Source organism: Prunus dulcis, chromosome 8 (assembly GCF_902201215.1).
Source record: "Prunus dulcis chromosome 8, ALMONDv2, whole genome shotgun sequence".
Lineage (NCBI taxonomy): Eukaryota > Viridiplantae > Streptophyta > Magnoliopsida > Rosales > Rosaceae > Prunus > Prunus dulcis.
Window position 1 is genome coordinate 3241680 of NC_047657.1, and position 17046 is coordinate 3258725.

At 35.1% G+C, this 17046-nt stretch overlaps 1 protein-coding gene across 1 annotated transcript; it reads left to right on the forward strand.

Moving 5' to 3' along the window:
- Positions 1-6079: 6079 nt before the first annotated feature.
- LOC117637741 (ethylene-responsive transcription factor ABR1-like) lies at positions 6080-8802 on the forward strand. The gene is made up of 2 exons (XM_034372729.1): positions 6080-7009; positions 7609-8802. The coding sequence occupies exons 1-2, from the start codon at positions 6454-6456 to the stop codon at positions 8436-8438; spliced, it is 1386 nt and encodes a 461-aa protein (XP_034228620.1). The 5' UTR covers positions 6080-6453; the 3' UTR covers positions 8439-8802.
- Positions 8803-17046: the final 8244 nt, after the last annotated feature.

The following is a 17046-nucleotide window of genomic DNA, read 5'->3' on the forward strand; positions in this document are numbered from 1 at the left end:
CTAGTGGGATTAGTTAATAATATTTGGCAAAAAGTTACTTTTGGTCCCTATGATTTACTACTTTTACCACTAAGGTCCATGTGGTTTCAATTTAATCACTTTTGTCCCTGTGGTTTCAATTGGATGCAATTTAAGGATAATTCCTAATTTGTGATACTTATTGAGGGGCATTTCAGTCCAAACTTGCAGTCCCTCCCCAACCACCTCCACAGCCACTAGCCCCTCCAAGAACTCCTCCTTGTTGTAAACATTGACAATCCCATTGTCTAAACTAGCAACAAACAATGCTCCTTGGAGATGTACAAAGAGATGTACCATTTATACAACCTTCATCAACAATTTTTTTATAGAAGTTATGTTGAATTACATAATAAGAAACTATCAAAGCTTGTGACACTGGCACAAGGTGCAGTAAGACCTGCAATTGATGACATTGTAATCCTAGGCTACTTTTGGCTGGAGATTACCTTCGTCCCTTATGAAGAAATGAGATGGATTATGATTATAATTGTGAGTTTTTCTTTGGGTTCAGAAAAAAGAAAAAAGAAAAAAAAAATGTATCTCCCTTGTATAATCCTAAGACCAGCTCAATTATGATTTTGTTAGTTGATGTTTATATATGGATGGCCATAATTTTTATCAACAAAAATTCAAATGGAGCATTTTTTGTTGCTGATTTACAAAAGAGATAAGTTTTTGGAGGCGTTGTTGGGTGACTGTGGGGTGGTTGGGGAGGGATTGCAAGTTTGGACTGAAATGCCCCTCAATAAGTATCAAAGATTGAGAATTGTTCTTAAATTGCTTGAGATTGAAACCACAGGGATAAAAATGACAAAATTGAAACCATAATGACCTTAATGGTAGAAGTGGTAAACCACAATAACCTAAAAATGACTTTTTGCCTTTTTTATTTGAATGACCTAGGCTAGAGTATTAATTTAGTCTTCGGAAAAAAAAAAAAACAAGTTGCCTAGACTTTAACCCAGGTTAGCATGCTAGTGGGGTACGTCCCTGATCACATCATTCATTCTTTTGATCAAAATCTTGTTTATATTGTTTATTGCTTATTTTTCTTATGCTTGGCATGCTTTATTTATGCTTGTTTTTAGGTTAAAGAGAATTTGGCAGCTTCCCAGCTGAAGGTTAACATTAAAGTTTTGTTTTTAAGCTTCGATAGGCTCCACCACCTATTTGTGGTAGGACAAGAACACAGTCACAAGTTTGTCTTTAATTTGTGTCCAAAATCATTGTTAATCCAGGGATAAAAGGTAAATTAAGATTATTTGGCCTTCTTTCTAAGTATGATGTGATAACGCAAAGTGGCTATCTAATCTTAACCTACTTAAAATCAGGAAAGTAATATTGCACGTTCAGATTTTAAAAATAATAAAAATAAAATAAAATTATACGAGGAGAATAAATAACTAGAATCAACCCGTCTTCAAAGGTGAGCTATTTGACAATTTGACCTAGTCTCTTTTCATTATGCAGGGTTTCTTCCTTTAAATATTTTTAATATATAATATTTAAATAACCCACGTGCATAAAGGATATTTTCAGCGGTGTCTGCAGGCTGGAGCACCCATTTGAAGATGTTCTTTGCTTTCGCTGGCGAATCCAGTGAGGGACGAGGGAAGGCACGCCCTCAATCAATATGGGATCCACCCATTAAATTGTCTAGGTAATTTGTTGTTCTTTGGAAGTATAGGGGGGCAAAGCCTACAAGGTGTTTGACGAAATGCCCTAAAGAGGAGGCAGAGTATGCGGCAATGGCGAGATATGTTTAAAACAAAAAAAAAAGAAGAAGAAGAAGAACTTGGCTTGATTTTGTTTTATTTTATATTTCTTTTTATGAATAAGAATATGATTTGATTTGAAGCATTGGTAGTAATGTGCATGCATTTACGGTAGACATGGGGTCACTCACTAAATTGTACGGTTGGGTTGGTTGGCTTTGGATGTTACATAGGCAAATCTTCATAAACTCCCAAGTTACATTTTAGTTTGTTTTTTTCTTCTGCCGACTGCAACTTTCGGCCGCCGAAATCTAACGGAAAACGTATCAGCTTTTACAGCACGTGCGATAATTGTGTGGGAATAAATGTGAAAAGGAACTCATGAGCCGTTTTGTTTAAGTGGCAGAGATGTAAAATGAAGGCACAAGTAATACGATTGATGGCAAAAGGTGGTAAACCGAAGGAATGAGTAAAAACCTAATGACTTCAAGGCTAGAATTCTACTTTATGTCGTTAACACGACATATTCGCTATGCACTATATTGCTATTGTCTCTCATACATTAATATTCTTGCAACGGTTTGCCAACAAAGGTTGGTTGAGTTGGTAAAGATTGTTTTCTTTGCTATTAAGGTCTAAGTTCGAATTTCGTGTTGACAAATTCCTTTTGGTGGGTAATTTGTCAAAACCAAAAAAGGGGGCTAAGACTCTCTGTAAGTCCTCAAAGAGACCTTGGTATGCCGTGGTCCTAGGATGGGGTAGCCTTCCCTCCCCCTAAACTTTTTTTAACCAAAATAAATAAATTCTCTTTGCAACGCTTCAAACTACAAGACTAAGGAACTAATATATATAGCCCCCCTTCTATTGAGGGACACCCTTTATGATTCTTTACAATTTTTTTTCAACAATCTAAATCGTCTATTTTTCAAATCTTCATTCATAGATCTTCCTCTATTAAAAATCATGCAAATTGAAAATCATTTAGGCATCTAATTGGAATCAATAAAATAGGCGAACACGATGCTAGACGAACAAGATTCTTTAAGAAAAAACTATACTAACAACCACCTAATTGAGCGGTCAAATGGTTTCATATTTAAGTGATTTTTTACAGAGATGATCTGTGAGGTAATATCTAAAAATTGACGTACAGATCATTGAAATATAATATGTGGTGGGTTCTACAAAGATATCTTTCAAATATGCTTATATATAAAGGGCTCTTATTGGAGAATTATTAAATGAAAATTAAAATTGAAAAGATGTGATTATCAAAATTTCAAATAATGCATCTTTTAAATGACGAGCATAGTACTTGTCCGTTCATTTTCCCAAACGAGGTGTTAGTAGCAATATGCACTCGGGGACGAATTTTGAGGCAGTAGGCTTAAGCTTGGGATCTAGATAGAGGCAGGACAGCATTTGAGATTTTGAAGACTCTATGCGAAATTTAAACTGGAATCCTCACATTATCTAATATAAAAATACTAAAAAAAATGTCATGAATTGATGCGATAAATAATAAAATTAATGAGCACAAATATTTTTCACGAAGACATAGTGGAGAAGTATAGTAATCTTGTTTTAGTGGTCATTGGTTCAATGCTCCTTCACTACAGTGTGACGCTTATCCCTTTATTTTGATACTTTTGGTCAAGGCTTGTCGTTGTGAAAAATCACTTGCAAGTTGTGAAAAATTTCCCATGTGATTTTGTCTGTGATATCAGTTGTGCTTAGACTCAGGGAATTCTTTTGGGAGTCTAGATTGTATCTATCTCGATTAAGGTTGAGTTCTTGATATGCGTGCCATTGTGACGTTACCAAGTTATCAGAATTCCATACCTGTTGAGGTGGCTTGCTGGTTTGCAATCAGTTTTTACAGAATCTTAACCATGGCATATATACTTGTGAATTGTCAACATCAAGTTACCAATCTCTTTAAGAAACTTTGGAGATAACGGGTGCACCGGGCATGAATGATTCCTTCTTGGACCATCTCTACAAAATCCTGAAGTCATGCCCTCCTAGTTGCACCCATTAGTCCACGTGTCATATGAATGGTTGACCAAAGTCAACATTGACATTATTATCTGCGACAAATCACTAATTGTCATTATCCCTAATAGCTATAAGGTCCCTTCCACATCAAGCCTCAAAACGACAAGCCCCACCGAATCATCATAAAGAAGATTGAACGTGTACAAGATTAGGGTCCGTTAAAGTCTGAACAATGGGTTAGCTCGGCCAAACCAAGTAGGTTTAGATTTAACAGCAACCTACAACTCTTGATTAATTTTATAAACATTCATATTATGTTGTAGACTTTTTGTTAATTTTCCATCTATGGCGATATTCGCCCAACCATGGGCCTGACTTAGTCAACCTTTTGACCAAGTTTGATCAATGTATCCATCTATGGTAGAAGTTCAACTTCAGGATTTTATATTTTGATTGTTGTTTTTTTTTTTTTTTTAAAGAGAAAGTATAGAATAGTACGACTAGATACGTATTAGAATATGAATGGACGATAAAGTTGATATTTCTCAGTTTAAAAAGTAATATTAATAAATATCTTCTTATATTATAATACGTGACTGTACTACATGTACATTACTATAATTACTCTTTTTGGGGGTGAGATGTATGAGTTTGATTGTGAACTGGTTATGGAGTTTCGTAGACCACCACTAGGGTGAATGTGGGAGGGGAGACGTGCTTTGACTGTACTATTGAAAAAAAAAACAAACAAACCCATAAAATAAGCAATAAAAAACAAACAAACAAAACACAATAGTTGATTTTGAATATTTCAATTTGAATTTAAATGCCATGTCCTATTAAAGAAGTGGGATGTGTAGCACATGCATTTTACATCACCGGCAAAATCACTATAATAACAGTCCTACATGGGAACTACATTTTCGTCAACTACCCCACCCAAAAAAGAAAAAGAAAATGTCTTCAATTTCTTCAATTCAATTGAAGAAAATATGATTTGAAATCCAGTTTATCCTTTCACTTACATTATGTAATTTATTTGATCAAACAAAAGTGCGCGATAAATAAATTGAATTTAAATTTAAAGTTCAAGTTCGAAACCCCCAATTCTCATTGATAAAACGAAAAAAACCCATAATTCAAAACATCATAAATAGGGGGTTGACATTTTTTTGGGTGTATTCATAAAAAAGAATATTTATGCAATTGCTTGCACTGTTGCACAACAACCATGAAGGTTTAAAAAAAAAAAAATTTAAATACAAAGTGATAATTGTATTGGCGCATATTGACTGAACTACACAAACTTTGAACCATGAAATGGTAGAGTCAAGCATTAACAAAAAATAAAAAATATAAAAATATAAAAATATAAAAATAATAAAAAGCATCGTAATTTCCTTGACTTTTCATCTGTTGATCCATTTTGGACTAAGGAAACCTTCCAAAAGCAATCATCGAGACTAGATCAAGAACAATAATTAAAATGTACAGAAATATTCATTATTATTTTGCTGTTGTGTTCCCATATATGCTTTGAATATTAAACTCCAAAAAGATGCCAATTAGAACGTGAAGTGTAACAAACAAATTAAACAGGACTTAATTTATTAGGCAGGAGAATTTTTCAGAATTCCCACCATTCAAATTAATAGGACATAGCATTGCTCTTGTTCACAATTACAATATAAATTAATATAAGCAAAGTCGCACCAAACATGATGACGCATGGATTAGTTGCCTAAGTTACCTTTATCCACTTGGGTTTTACTTCTTCATCTCAATCTATTAGTAATTATAATATAGAACTGGAGTATGATTACGCGGTATAATTCATCCACGTATTATAATATCAGAGATATTAATGATTTTATACTTTAAAAGTGAGAAATCTTAATTATGTTGTTCACACGTTGATTAATTATAACACGTGAACATACTCCAATACTATAATTTCTCTAATCCAAGGCAAGTGAAAAACTATGGAACTAAACCCACATGAAAAAGTAGATGACTAAGGAATAATTAAGAATAATACTTTTCCATTCCCATAATATAAAAAAAGAAAAAGGAAAAGAATATACTTGTGCAATTAAGCCCATGTTGCCAAATTGCCAATTACGGGCTAATCACTGAAGCCCAACAGTACTTTAGTACTACAAGCTATTCCAAGCATTACATGTCGGCATATAGTCTTGCAATGGAGAACTCAATTCAAACATGAACTCTCTCTCTCTCTCTCTCTCTCTCTCTCTCTCTACAAAAGAAGTACACCGACAGAAGTCTTACTTTAAAGCCCATATATATGCAAATTAAAAAGCCCTTCTGTGTGAACATAATCTCCACCACCTTATAGTCGGTTTATGCGGTCTATATTTTGGGGGTTTGGGCATAAATCACATCTAAAATAAGAAATTGCAAAACCACAAGTTTTAATTGCACAAAAAAAGAAAAAAAGAAAAAAAAGAAAAACTCAATAAAGGTGCATGGTATTCGATGAACCAAGGTCTCTGAAGAATAGGAACAGCCAGCTGCACTATTTTAATGGCGGCTCGTCAAGTTTGAATTGTGCATCACCATATATATATAGCCGTTGTTCTCAAAAGGGTCTTCATAATTTGTCAAAACTCGATCTGGGTCATCCTGAATTTCCTCGAATATCATCATCAATCGTCGCCATCATTTCAGATTGAATTAGCTGAGAGTAGCTGGGTTTTACATGTGCTTGCTGAAGGTGGCGAACCAGAGGAGCTCAGGCGGTCAATACGACAGGTTTGAATCTTCAAACGACGATGACCGTGGCGAAGAAGCCTACACATACGAAGAACATCCACAAGCTGCTGCTATTAATCATGAATTAATGAACCAATTACCTCACCAGAACGTTTCGCCGACAATGTTTTTGGGGTACAGTCGGCCAACGGAGATGTCGGCAATGGTATCTGCTTTAACGCATGTCGTTTCTGGACAGAGAGGCAGTGACAGCTGGGGACATATTGGAAGCGGTGGAGTTACGTCTAGTTTTGGACAACTTTATTCTTCTTCTTCTTCTTCTGCTTCTCCTTCTGCTTCTCCTTTGTCAGCTTTTTCATCTACTTCTGGTCCCTCTGCCTCTGGTTCTCATAATTGGGTTGGCCAAAAACGAGGGCGTGAAGAAGATTTAGCTGCTGCTGCTGCTCAGGCCCAATTCATGGAATCTGCTAACAGAGTTTACAGAGGAAGCTATGCTGATTTCAGAGCAACAACACAATCTGAGTCTTCATCTGGTGCAACAGGTCTGTTTTCAATCATCCAAATCATCAACTTTCATTCACTTCTTCTATTTCTTTTCCTAATCTGAACTTGCTTTTTCTTTGATTTTATCTTCTAAAAACATCAATGCTTTTGCAAAAAGTTTGAAGCAAAATATTTTGTTCTTCAAGTTCATCTTAAACTCTAGCTTGTTCTGAACTTATTTATCTAAACAATCTTTAATCCTAGACAATTTCTTCCTCATCCTTTTTTTTTTTTTTTTCTTTTTTATTAAGATTTGAAGAGAGTTCTTCTACATAAAATAACAGTAAATATTATTTTTTTCCCTAAGTTCTTTCTGATATGATAACATGCTAATATATGTTTCTGATATTGCATGCTGCATACAGTTTGTTGTAAACATAGCATAAGTAAGGAAGATTAGAACTTCTAATCTATCAACTTTCTAGAGAATAATATTACAATCCACCTTCAAAATTATTCTCAAAAAAAAAAAAAAAAAAAAAAAAAAAAAAAAAAACAGTGTCTTCCACCATGTAAGCTTACCATCTCAATATGGTATAACTTATATATATAAATCTTCTTATTCCAATACTAATTATCAACATTTTTTTACATACAGTGACAGAAGAAGCTACAAATGCTGTCACCACCACGACCACCGCCTCCGCCGCCACCGCAGCTTCTGCCGTACCATCCACACCATCAAGCTCAGAAACTGTTTCATTTGAAGAACCCGCTGAAAGGAGGAGGAGATACAGGGGAGTGAGACAAAGGCCATGGGGCAAATGGGCAGCTGAGATACGTGATCCACACAAGGCTGCAAGAGTCTGGCTCGGCACATTCGACACGGCGGAGGCCGCCGCTCGAGCCTACGATGAAGCTGCTTTAAGATTCAGAGGAAACAGAGCCAAACTCAACTTCCCGGAAAATGTCAGGCTTGTACATCCCCAACCACAGCCACCAAATCTCCAAAACTTCAATTCAGATTCTGCGCCAACCCATTTAGCTCCAATCTTATCTGCTCAGCCATTGCAGCTACCACCACAACCACCACAACAACTTTACCAGCCCCAACCCTTTCATGGCTCCTCTGACTTTCTCAGAGACTACTTTGACTACTCTCAGTTGCTTCAGAGCTCCACTGACTTCCATGCACAGCAGCAACAACAACAACAACAGCCTACAAATTTGCTACAGCAAATGTACTACAATTCCCAACTGGCTTCACTTCAATCTTCCTTGTTAAATCCACCATCATCCTCCAGTTCCTCTTCTACATTGCCATCCTCTGCTTCTGCCTCTGCTTCATTTCCTCTGTTCTTCTCTGATCAGAATCAGCAACTTGGTTTCTTCCGCCCGCCGCGAAATCAGATTAATCCTGGTGGTTCTTCTGATTTCCCAGCACCATCTTGGTCACAGTCCGGCAACAACCCATCCTCTTCCGGTTAATACTTTCATGAACAATTTTTTTTTTCCCTTTATTTTATTAATTAGAGCATTTTCTTGTCACTAGGTTTTTATTTTTAATATATTATATAAATATACCCCAGTATTTTGCACGTAGTTTTGTTCTAGTTGTTTATGTCATCCTAGTACTGTAAAGCGAAACACAGAGCAAAGAGAATATATAAATGATAAAGCAAAGAGATAGAAACAAGGCAGCACTTAGGATTTAGGTGTAGTTTGTTCTCAGAAGATTTGATGTCTACATTCTTTTCTCAGCGACTATCCATGGAAAAATGGAGAAATATTTTTTTAACCTGTCTGCATTTTGCTTTACATCCAGAGATCAATTAAAGAATGCTTTTTGCCATTTTGTTTGTAAATAAAATAATTTTTTGTGCTGATGTTGATCTTGATTCGTCGTGGTTATCCTTTGCGTTATGGGAATTCATCTTATGCTCCTTTGTGAATTTACCAATATACCCTGTTTGTGTTGATCTTCACACCTAAAACTGTGGATGACGATCGGATGAAACTAGAATAGCATATAATTTGTTCATGATGGATCCCATCCAAAATATGAAGGGATATGAATGAGACTGAAACCCACCAAGATTTATGGTGGGTTTTGAATTTTTTGAATTTTTTTATTTTTTTATTTTTTTTCTGTTATCACATCTTACAACCAATTTTAGGTTAGGTTCAGGTCATTACGAGTCCGACTCAAGCCTAACAAGATTTTTTTTTCTCTTTTTGATACAAGCGATATTGAGAGAGGAGGAAATCGAATCTAGAACCTCATATGCATTAGTAAATACTCTTAAATACTTGAATTATAAACCTCTTGCGAGCCTAACAAGATTATGTAAGAGATAAAAAAATGTAATATTTTATAGTAGGGCAAGACATGAACATGAAAAGGGGAATAACCGAATTTAACATTTTTATTATCATTTTTTTTTTTGGGTGTGGAAAGAGAGTTTTTTCAGTTGATAGTTTCTTTAAACTAATGGCCTTAGTGGTTAATTAACAAGTAAGTAGAGTACTATTTTTGTCGTTAACATTTTATTTCAACAATTCAAAGGGAATAAGGAATTAGAATATTGGAACACTTGAATCAGTCCTTCATTTGACCATTGGATATGGTTTAATTTGTCTTAGAATTTTTTTTAGAAATACGATCACAATAGGTCATCCATGCCATAAGCTTCCTATGAATTGACGATTCAAAGCCTAAATTTCAATTAACATGTAGAGCAAGCTTCAACAACCCTTTTTTCTTCATTATTTTATGGAAAGAGTGCTTGCCCTTAGTCTATATAATTATGATAATGAGGAAAAATCTCTATAAATCTTATTGTTTTTCTATTTAGTTTTCCGAATGATTAGAAATTGTTCTTTATAGTAGAAGATCACGTATCATTATGTGACTAACTTTAAGGGATATTTTCATTATTATATATAGCTCATTTTAGTCATACAATTCATGTTTTTACTTAGTAAGGTAATCTGCTCTCTATTTAGGATTTCACATTTAGCTTGCATCAAGGGGAGCAGATAATCTTGTTGAGCAAAAGAAGTGGACTATTGCTTTGTGTTACGCATGAAAATGTTTGTTTGTGGACAAAACGGCACATTTAGTGTTGGTCACAATGACCAATTTAAATGGAGATTGACACAATGTGATGAGAATGAACAAATTGATGTGTGGACCAAAATAATAAGGAGTACATTGATTGATTTGAAAATTTTAGGAACTCAAATGAGAACTTTTGAAAAGCTCAGGACCATTCATAATAAAAACCCCTTAATAGTTTTTTTTTTTTTTTTGGTAGTGAAGTTTCTTCTTTTTCTTTTTCCATGGGCACACAAACAAAATAAAAACAAAAAACAAAAAGGCTAATAACAATAGCATCCATTGGTATGAATGATAATCTTTTTCTTTTTTCTTTTAGTACAACCAATAATCTAAACTGTAAGGGGAGAGGGGGTTCTCACTCACACTACCAAATGCCATGGAGATTCGAACCTTCACTAGTCTACCAATCAAGACCATTTTTCACTGGACTAGACCTTGTTGGCATATCTCTTTGTTTAAAAAGACTGAAAATTGTATAAATCGGTGAGACCAAAAAGATAGTCGAAAGAACCCTACAACTATGAATAAGCCCCATGTCCACTGGCAGAACCACCAACAAGGCTATGGTGGGCTATAGCCCAGGGTAGTTTTTGAAGGAAAAAAAAAAAACTCATATATATGGCCCGCTAGTAACTACGATACATGAGGGAAATATGAAATCTTGTTTTAATGAAAGTTTTTGAAGAAAAAAGAAAATGTATATGGCCACCATAAATTACAATGTTAGAGCATCTCCAACCCAAAAGGCAAGGGTAAGGCAAAGGCAAGGCAAGGTTTGACACTATTCACATGAATACTATCAGCCTTGCCTTTTTTGGTTCCACCTCAAAGAGCAAGGGCAAGGGCAAACATTATTCACTTTACTTTATTTTCTATTTTTTTTATACTTAACCATTAATTTTTATAAACTTTTTATATAATATTTTCGGTTGCCACATGTCACTATTTATTATAAAATTCTCATCTAAAATTTCAGATAACATTTTCGGATAAAATTTTCGAATTAAATTTTCTGATAAGAATTTCGGTTGCCACATGTCCATCAAATATCAGATAAGATTTTTAGATGAGATTGTCGATTGCCACGTATTTTATTTCAGATAAGATTTTTGGATATTTATTTAAAAAATTATAATATCATATTTCTGATAAGATTTTCACCCTCTAAAATTGTGCCACGTGTCCCATGTCAGATAAGATTTTTAGATATTTATTAAAAAATTATAATATCAGATTTCAGATAAGATTTTCACCTCTAAAATTGTGCCACTTGTCATCTCTATCTTCTAAATCCCTCTATAAAACAACACCATCAACTCATACATTTCACACCATATCCTTTCTATTCTTTCATTTCTCAGATTTTACAAAACACATTCTACTCTCAATGTCTAACCTGAGGAGGGTGTTAGAGAGGCAAGAGCAAGAAGAGGAAGAAATCAGGTGCAGACATGCTAAAGAAGATTGTGAGGCCGACGAAGAGGAGGAAGAAATGGTTGTAGCGGTGTTTATGCTCAATGAATCAAGGCAACACCGCCGCCGTCATGGCCCAAATGTGGACAGACATAGGCAGTCTCAGGATAAAAATCTCTTGTAATATTACTTTATCCCAAATTCATTCTATCCTGTTTCTCATTTTTGAGAGAGATATAGAATACAACCTCATTTGTTCCAAAAAATCATGCATGATATTTGTAATTACAATACATACTTCATTCAGAAGTATGATGATGTTGGGGTTTTGGGTCTTCTTTTGGAGCAAAAACTTACAGCTGCTTTGCGGATGCTTGCTTATGAGGCATCTGCAGAGCAGGTAGATGAGATTGCTTGGATGTAAAAATTAACTATCCTAGAATGCTTGGTGATATTCTGTGATGCAATAGAAAATGTGTACAAGAGGGAGTACCTTCGCAAATCTATAGCTAGGGACCTCCGAAGGCTTGTACAAAAAGTTGAGGCTCGAGGTTTCCCAGGAATGATTAGAAGCATTGATTGCATGCACTGGCAGTGGAAGAATAACCCAATTGCTTGGCAAGGAGATTATGGGAACTGAAAGGGCCAAAAAAGTATAATTCTGGAGGCCGTAGCTTCATTCGACAATTGGGTTTAGCATGCCTTCTTCAGAGTTGCCGGATCTCAAAATGACCTTAATGTGCTTGGTCAATCCCCTGTGTTCAACGATGTATTGCGATGTCATTCCCCACAGATCATGTATCGTATCAACAATACCGTATACTCGGGTGCGTACTACCTAGCCAATGGAATTTATACTAGGTGGATGACATTCGTGAAAAAAAAAAATTCCGGAAAGGTTATAAGAAAGACGTGGAAAGGTGTTTCGGTATCTTGCAAGTTCGTTGGGAAATTATTAGGGATATTGCTCAGATGCTTGATGAGGAGGTGCTACGGAGCATTATGATGGCTTGCATCATCCTACATAATATGATTGTGGCAGATGAGTATGATTATGATGCTCCAGAGGTGTTTGAACCCGATACCACGAACATGGCGTTGACAAGAATTTATGAAAGGCCGATGGGACCAAATGGACAACCAATGGAGCACGAACCATTAATTCGGGATGGTTGATACAACAACCCCATGATTGATCGTTATTAGGAAATCCAATCTTCATATGTTCACGAGAGACGTCAAGTTGACTTGATCGAGCACGTGTGGGAGATGACAGGCAATCATAATGGATGAAGTCAAATGCTTTGTTTGGAATTATGCTTTATTTTGTGCGTGGTGTGTTTGGAATTATGCTTTTAATTATGCTTTGTTTTGTGTATTGTTTGCAATAAATTAAGGTTTGTTTTTAATTAAACTTTATTTTGATGTGCAAATATTTTTAATAAATAGTCATATTATTTGATGCTTTCTTTATTGAATAAAAGGGAAACAATATAACAAATTAATACATATGACAAATCTTTCAATACAACCTAATGGTTTTGATCATTTAACCAATCCGTTTTACTAGGTCCGTTGTCATGGAAAAGTTTTCTTTTCATCACATCCCTTTGTTTTAGCTTCCAATAGGACTTTGTTTCAGGAGACATATGACTCGTATCCATGGCCATGATTTTCATCTCTCTATCCTCCATGTCTTGTTCTTGTGCCTGCGGCCTTTGAATTGCAAATGCTTCATGTCGTGCCTTGTCCGCTTCTTCTCTTTTCAAGTCTCTCTCAATTCTCAATGCTCCATTCTTAGTTATTTGCTCCAAAAACTGTGCACATTTATTGTTTGAAGTGCTCCCTCTCTTGGCCTTTGCCACCTTTCTCCCAATAGATCTCGGTGGTGAGTCTTGATCCATTGGGGAGTCTAATGGCGAATCGATTTCTGGCGAATCGTGGAGCGACATCTCATTCAACAGAACCTACGAACCGTTGGAAATAATTTTGAATCTCGAACAATTCTTTCCAACTTTCCACCATTGGTGACCCAAGAAACTTTTTTTGCCTTTCACCATGGCACCGAACCACATTTGTGCTTGTAGGACCTATTAAAAATAAATAATTGGAAATGCAAGAAAAAAAAACATTAAATTGAACAAAACGGTAATTATAAATATTTTAACTCATCAGCAAGATTTTGACCGCTTCAAATGTTGTCTCTCGCTTTTGCCAAGGAATCTCTCCATTTCCCTAACTCTTTATTTAAAATTTTCCATGTACTGGCCAAGGCCATTTTCGTCCAAGGCGAACCCGGTCTTTCAGCAAATTCTCCATGAATTTTTCTCCACATATGACAGAACTTCATCTCATTGTCCGTGACCGGGCAATGACTAAATTTCACCCAACACTTACACAACACAATATCTTCCTGAGTTGTCCATGCGCCTCCAGCTTCGACAGAAGTGGCCATTTGTTTTTTTTGATACAAATGGAAAGTAGTAGAAAAATATGAGTGGAAAGTAACAAATATTGGAAGGAGAAGAGTTGTATGAAGATTTGGTGTGGAAAGTGAATAAAATGTTTAGGTATATGTAGGGAAAAAATCTAGAAATTTTTGGTATTTTTTTTTAAAAAATTTCGAAGTTTTTAAGCCAAAAAACTCAAGACAGTAAGATTTCTGGACAAAAACTGATCGGAGCTTCCGGGAAGCGCCACGTGGAGTCTTCTCGTTGGGAGCTGTCAAGGCTGGCGTGAAATCATTGATTGATTTGAAGTCAACGAAGTGAAATTAAAATTTTTTAATTATTGGCACGTGAAATTCACACGCCAACGGTAAAAAAAATTGTTCTTTATAGTATAAGATGAAGTATCATTATGTGACTAACTTTAAGGTAAATCTTCATTAATATATGTAGCTCATTTTAGCCCTACAATTCATGTTTTTACTTAGTAAGGTAATCTGCTCTCTATTTAGGATTTCACATTTAGCTTGCATCGAGGGGAGCAGATAATATTGTTGAGCAAAAGACATGAACTATTGCTTTGTGTTATGCGTGAAAACATTTGTATGTGGACGAAACGACACCTTTAATGTTGGTCACAATGACCTATTTAAATGGAGATTTGACGCAATGCGATGAGAATGAACAAATTGATGTGTGGACCAAAATAGTAAGGAGTACATTGATTGATTTGAAAATTCAAGAACTCAAATGAAAACTTTTGAAAAGCTCAGGACCATTCATAATGAAAACCCCTTAATAGTTTTTAGTGGTGAAGTTTCTTTTTTTTTTTTTTTTTCTTTTTCCATGGGCACACAAGCAAAATAAAAACAAAAAACAAAAAGGCTAATAACAATAGCATCCATTGGTATGAATGATAATCTTTTTTTTTTTTTTTTTTTAAGTACAACCGATAATTTAAACTGTAAGGGGAGAGGGGGTTCTCACTCACACTACCAAATGCCATGGAGGTTTGAACTTCCATTAGTCTACAGATCAAGATTTTTTTTCATTGGGTTAGACCTTGTTGACATCTCTCTTCTTGTTTAAAAAGATTGAAAATTGTATAAATCGGTGAGACCATTAAGAGAGTCGAAAGAACCCTACAAATATGAATAAGCCCCATGTCCACTGACGGAACCACCAACAAGGCTATGGTGGGCTATAGCCCCAGGGTAGGTTTTGAAGAAAAAAAAACTCATATATATGGCCCACTAGTAACTACGATAAATGAGAGAAATATGAAATCTTATTTTAATGAAAAGTTTTTGAAGAAAACAGAAAATGTATGTGACCACCATAAATTACAATGTTAGGGAAATATTATTTTTCTCAAGTCTGTTTGTATTCTCTCAAGGATTGTAGGCACAATTTGAATATGTACACTTTCAATTATGTTGTTGAACATATATCCATTTGTATTATATATATATATTATTTATTACATTTAATATGTATTTATTTTATGTTAAACGTATTTGGTTTTTAGTTTATTGATTTAATATATACTTTTATTTATAAAAAAACTATATAATCTATAAGTTTTCTTTATAAAACAAATCATTAGATTTTAAGCAAAAAATTTGAGCTATAATCTCACCGATTGAAAAAGTTGTGGTTCTTGCACATGTCTAATAATGATCTTAAACGTGCTTGATGTGTTCTTTTCAGATTGCTTGATCTGATCATTTTAGGGTTTTGAACTTTTTTGGTTTTTTAAAGCTCAGGTGCCCATTTCACATTGGATTCTTTGTCGAGGTCCTCGATGCATTTAGAAGGCTATGGGTAAGTGTCACATAGTAGGCCACCCATGAACAAAATCTTAGACATTTTTTTCACCATTAAAAAACAAGTTGAAGGTAAATAAAAGAAGAAAAAAAAAAAAAAACAATTTGAGGGGATGTTCAAGTATCTTGGTACAAGTAGGTGAAAAATAAACAAATAAAATCTAAAGACATTTTTATTATTTTAATCAGAAACGTACCAAGAACAGTGTCCTCCTTTTTATTTGTATATGTTATAAGCTAGTCATAAAATAAAATCGTACCTATATTAAGTAATAATTTTATATTTATTTAAAAATATATTTAAAAAAAAGTTTGAATCATTGAACTACATTTCGAAGCGATTCTAAATAATCGTCCCCTCCCTCCCTTCCTCCCTCTCAAAAAGAAATATTCGCTTCTGAAAGGTTCCATTCCTCCATATTATATGTTTATGTTAAATCATTATTTCATAGTTTACGTGGGATAGCACACTCGACAGAGACGCGAATAAAGTAGGTCAAAACTCAAAAATATGACATGGGCGGGTCCCACGTACCACGTGTGAAGCAACCCGATGGAGCAACGGCTGATGACACAATGCATGCACATAGCGAGAGGATGAGAGACACACAATGACCAAGACGTGTCTTGTTTGGTGAACAAAAGGGAGAAGACCCAACGTTTGGTAACCACGTATTTAGACACGTGCTAGAATTCTTGGTTCTGGGACTCTTTTTATAATTGAAAATGACCTAAAAAAGAAAGACCCGAAAATGTGCGTTGTGTTTCACTCGGTTTGGGATGAATCATGATTGGTACTTTTGGTAGTTCACCTACCATTACGCTTTGTGGGAAAATTTGCAAAAGGAGTTAGGGTTTAGCCACGCATTATGCTTGATAGCTCCTCAATGAGATGTTTGGCACTTCAGCCACGCATCATTTGAAAGGAACCAGTTACATATGTGTGAATCTCATAAGGACATGCGACGTGAGTTTTTTATATCCGTCCTTTTCTTTTTGTGTGATACATTACGTAATGTGACGGGATGAAAGAGACATACATACTAATTGAATTTTGTGAAAAATAGGTTTTTTAGGCTGTTTTGGGCCTCCCTCTCTGTGTTGGGCTAGTGATCCTATTTTTGTTTAGGCTGGGTTGTTGTAATCTTCGGTCTTAGGATGGGCCTCCTATCAATATCAAGCCTAGCTTATTAATCCCTTCTATCACACACTGTATTTTGTGTCTATAATGAAGTTCAATTTTCAACTAAAACAAAGTTCATTTACGTACAGTTGAAGATTGAAGAATA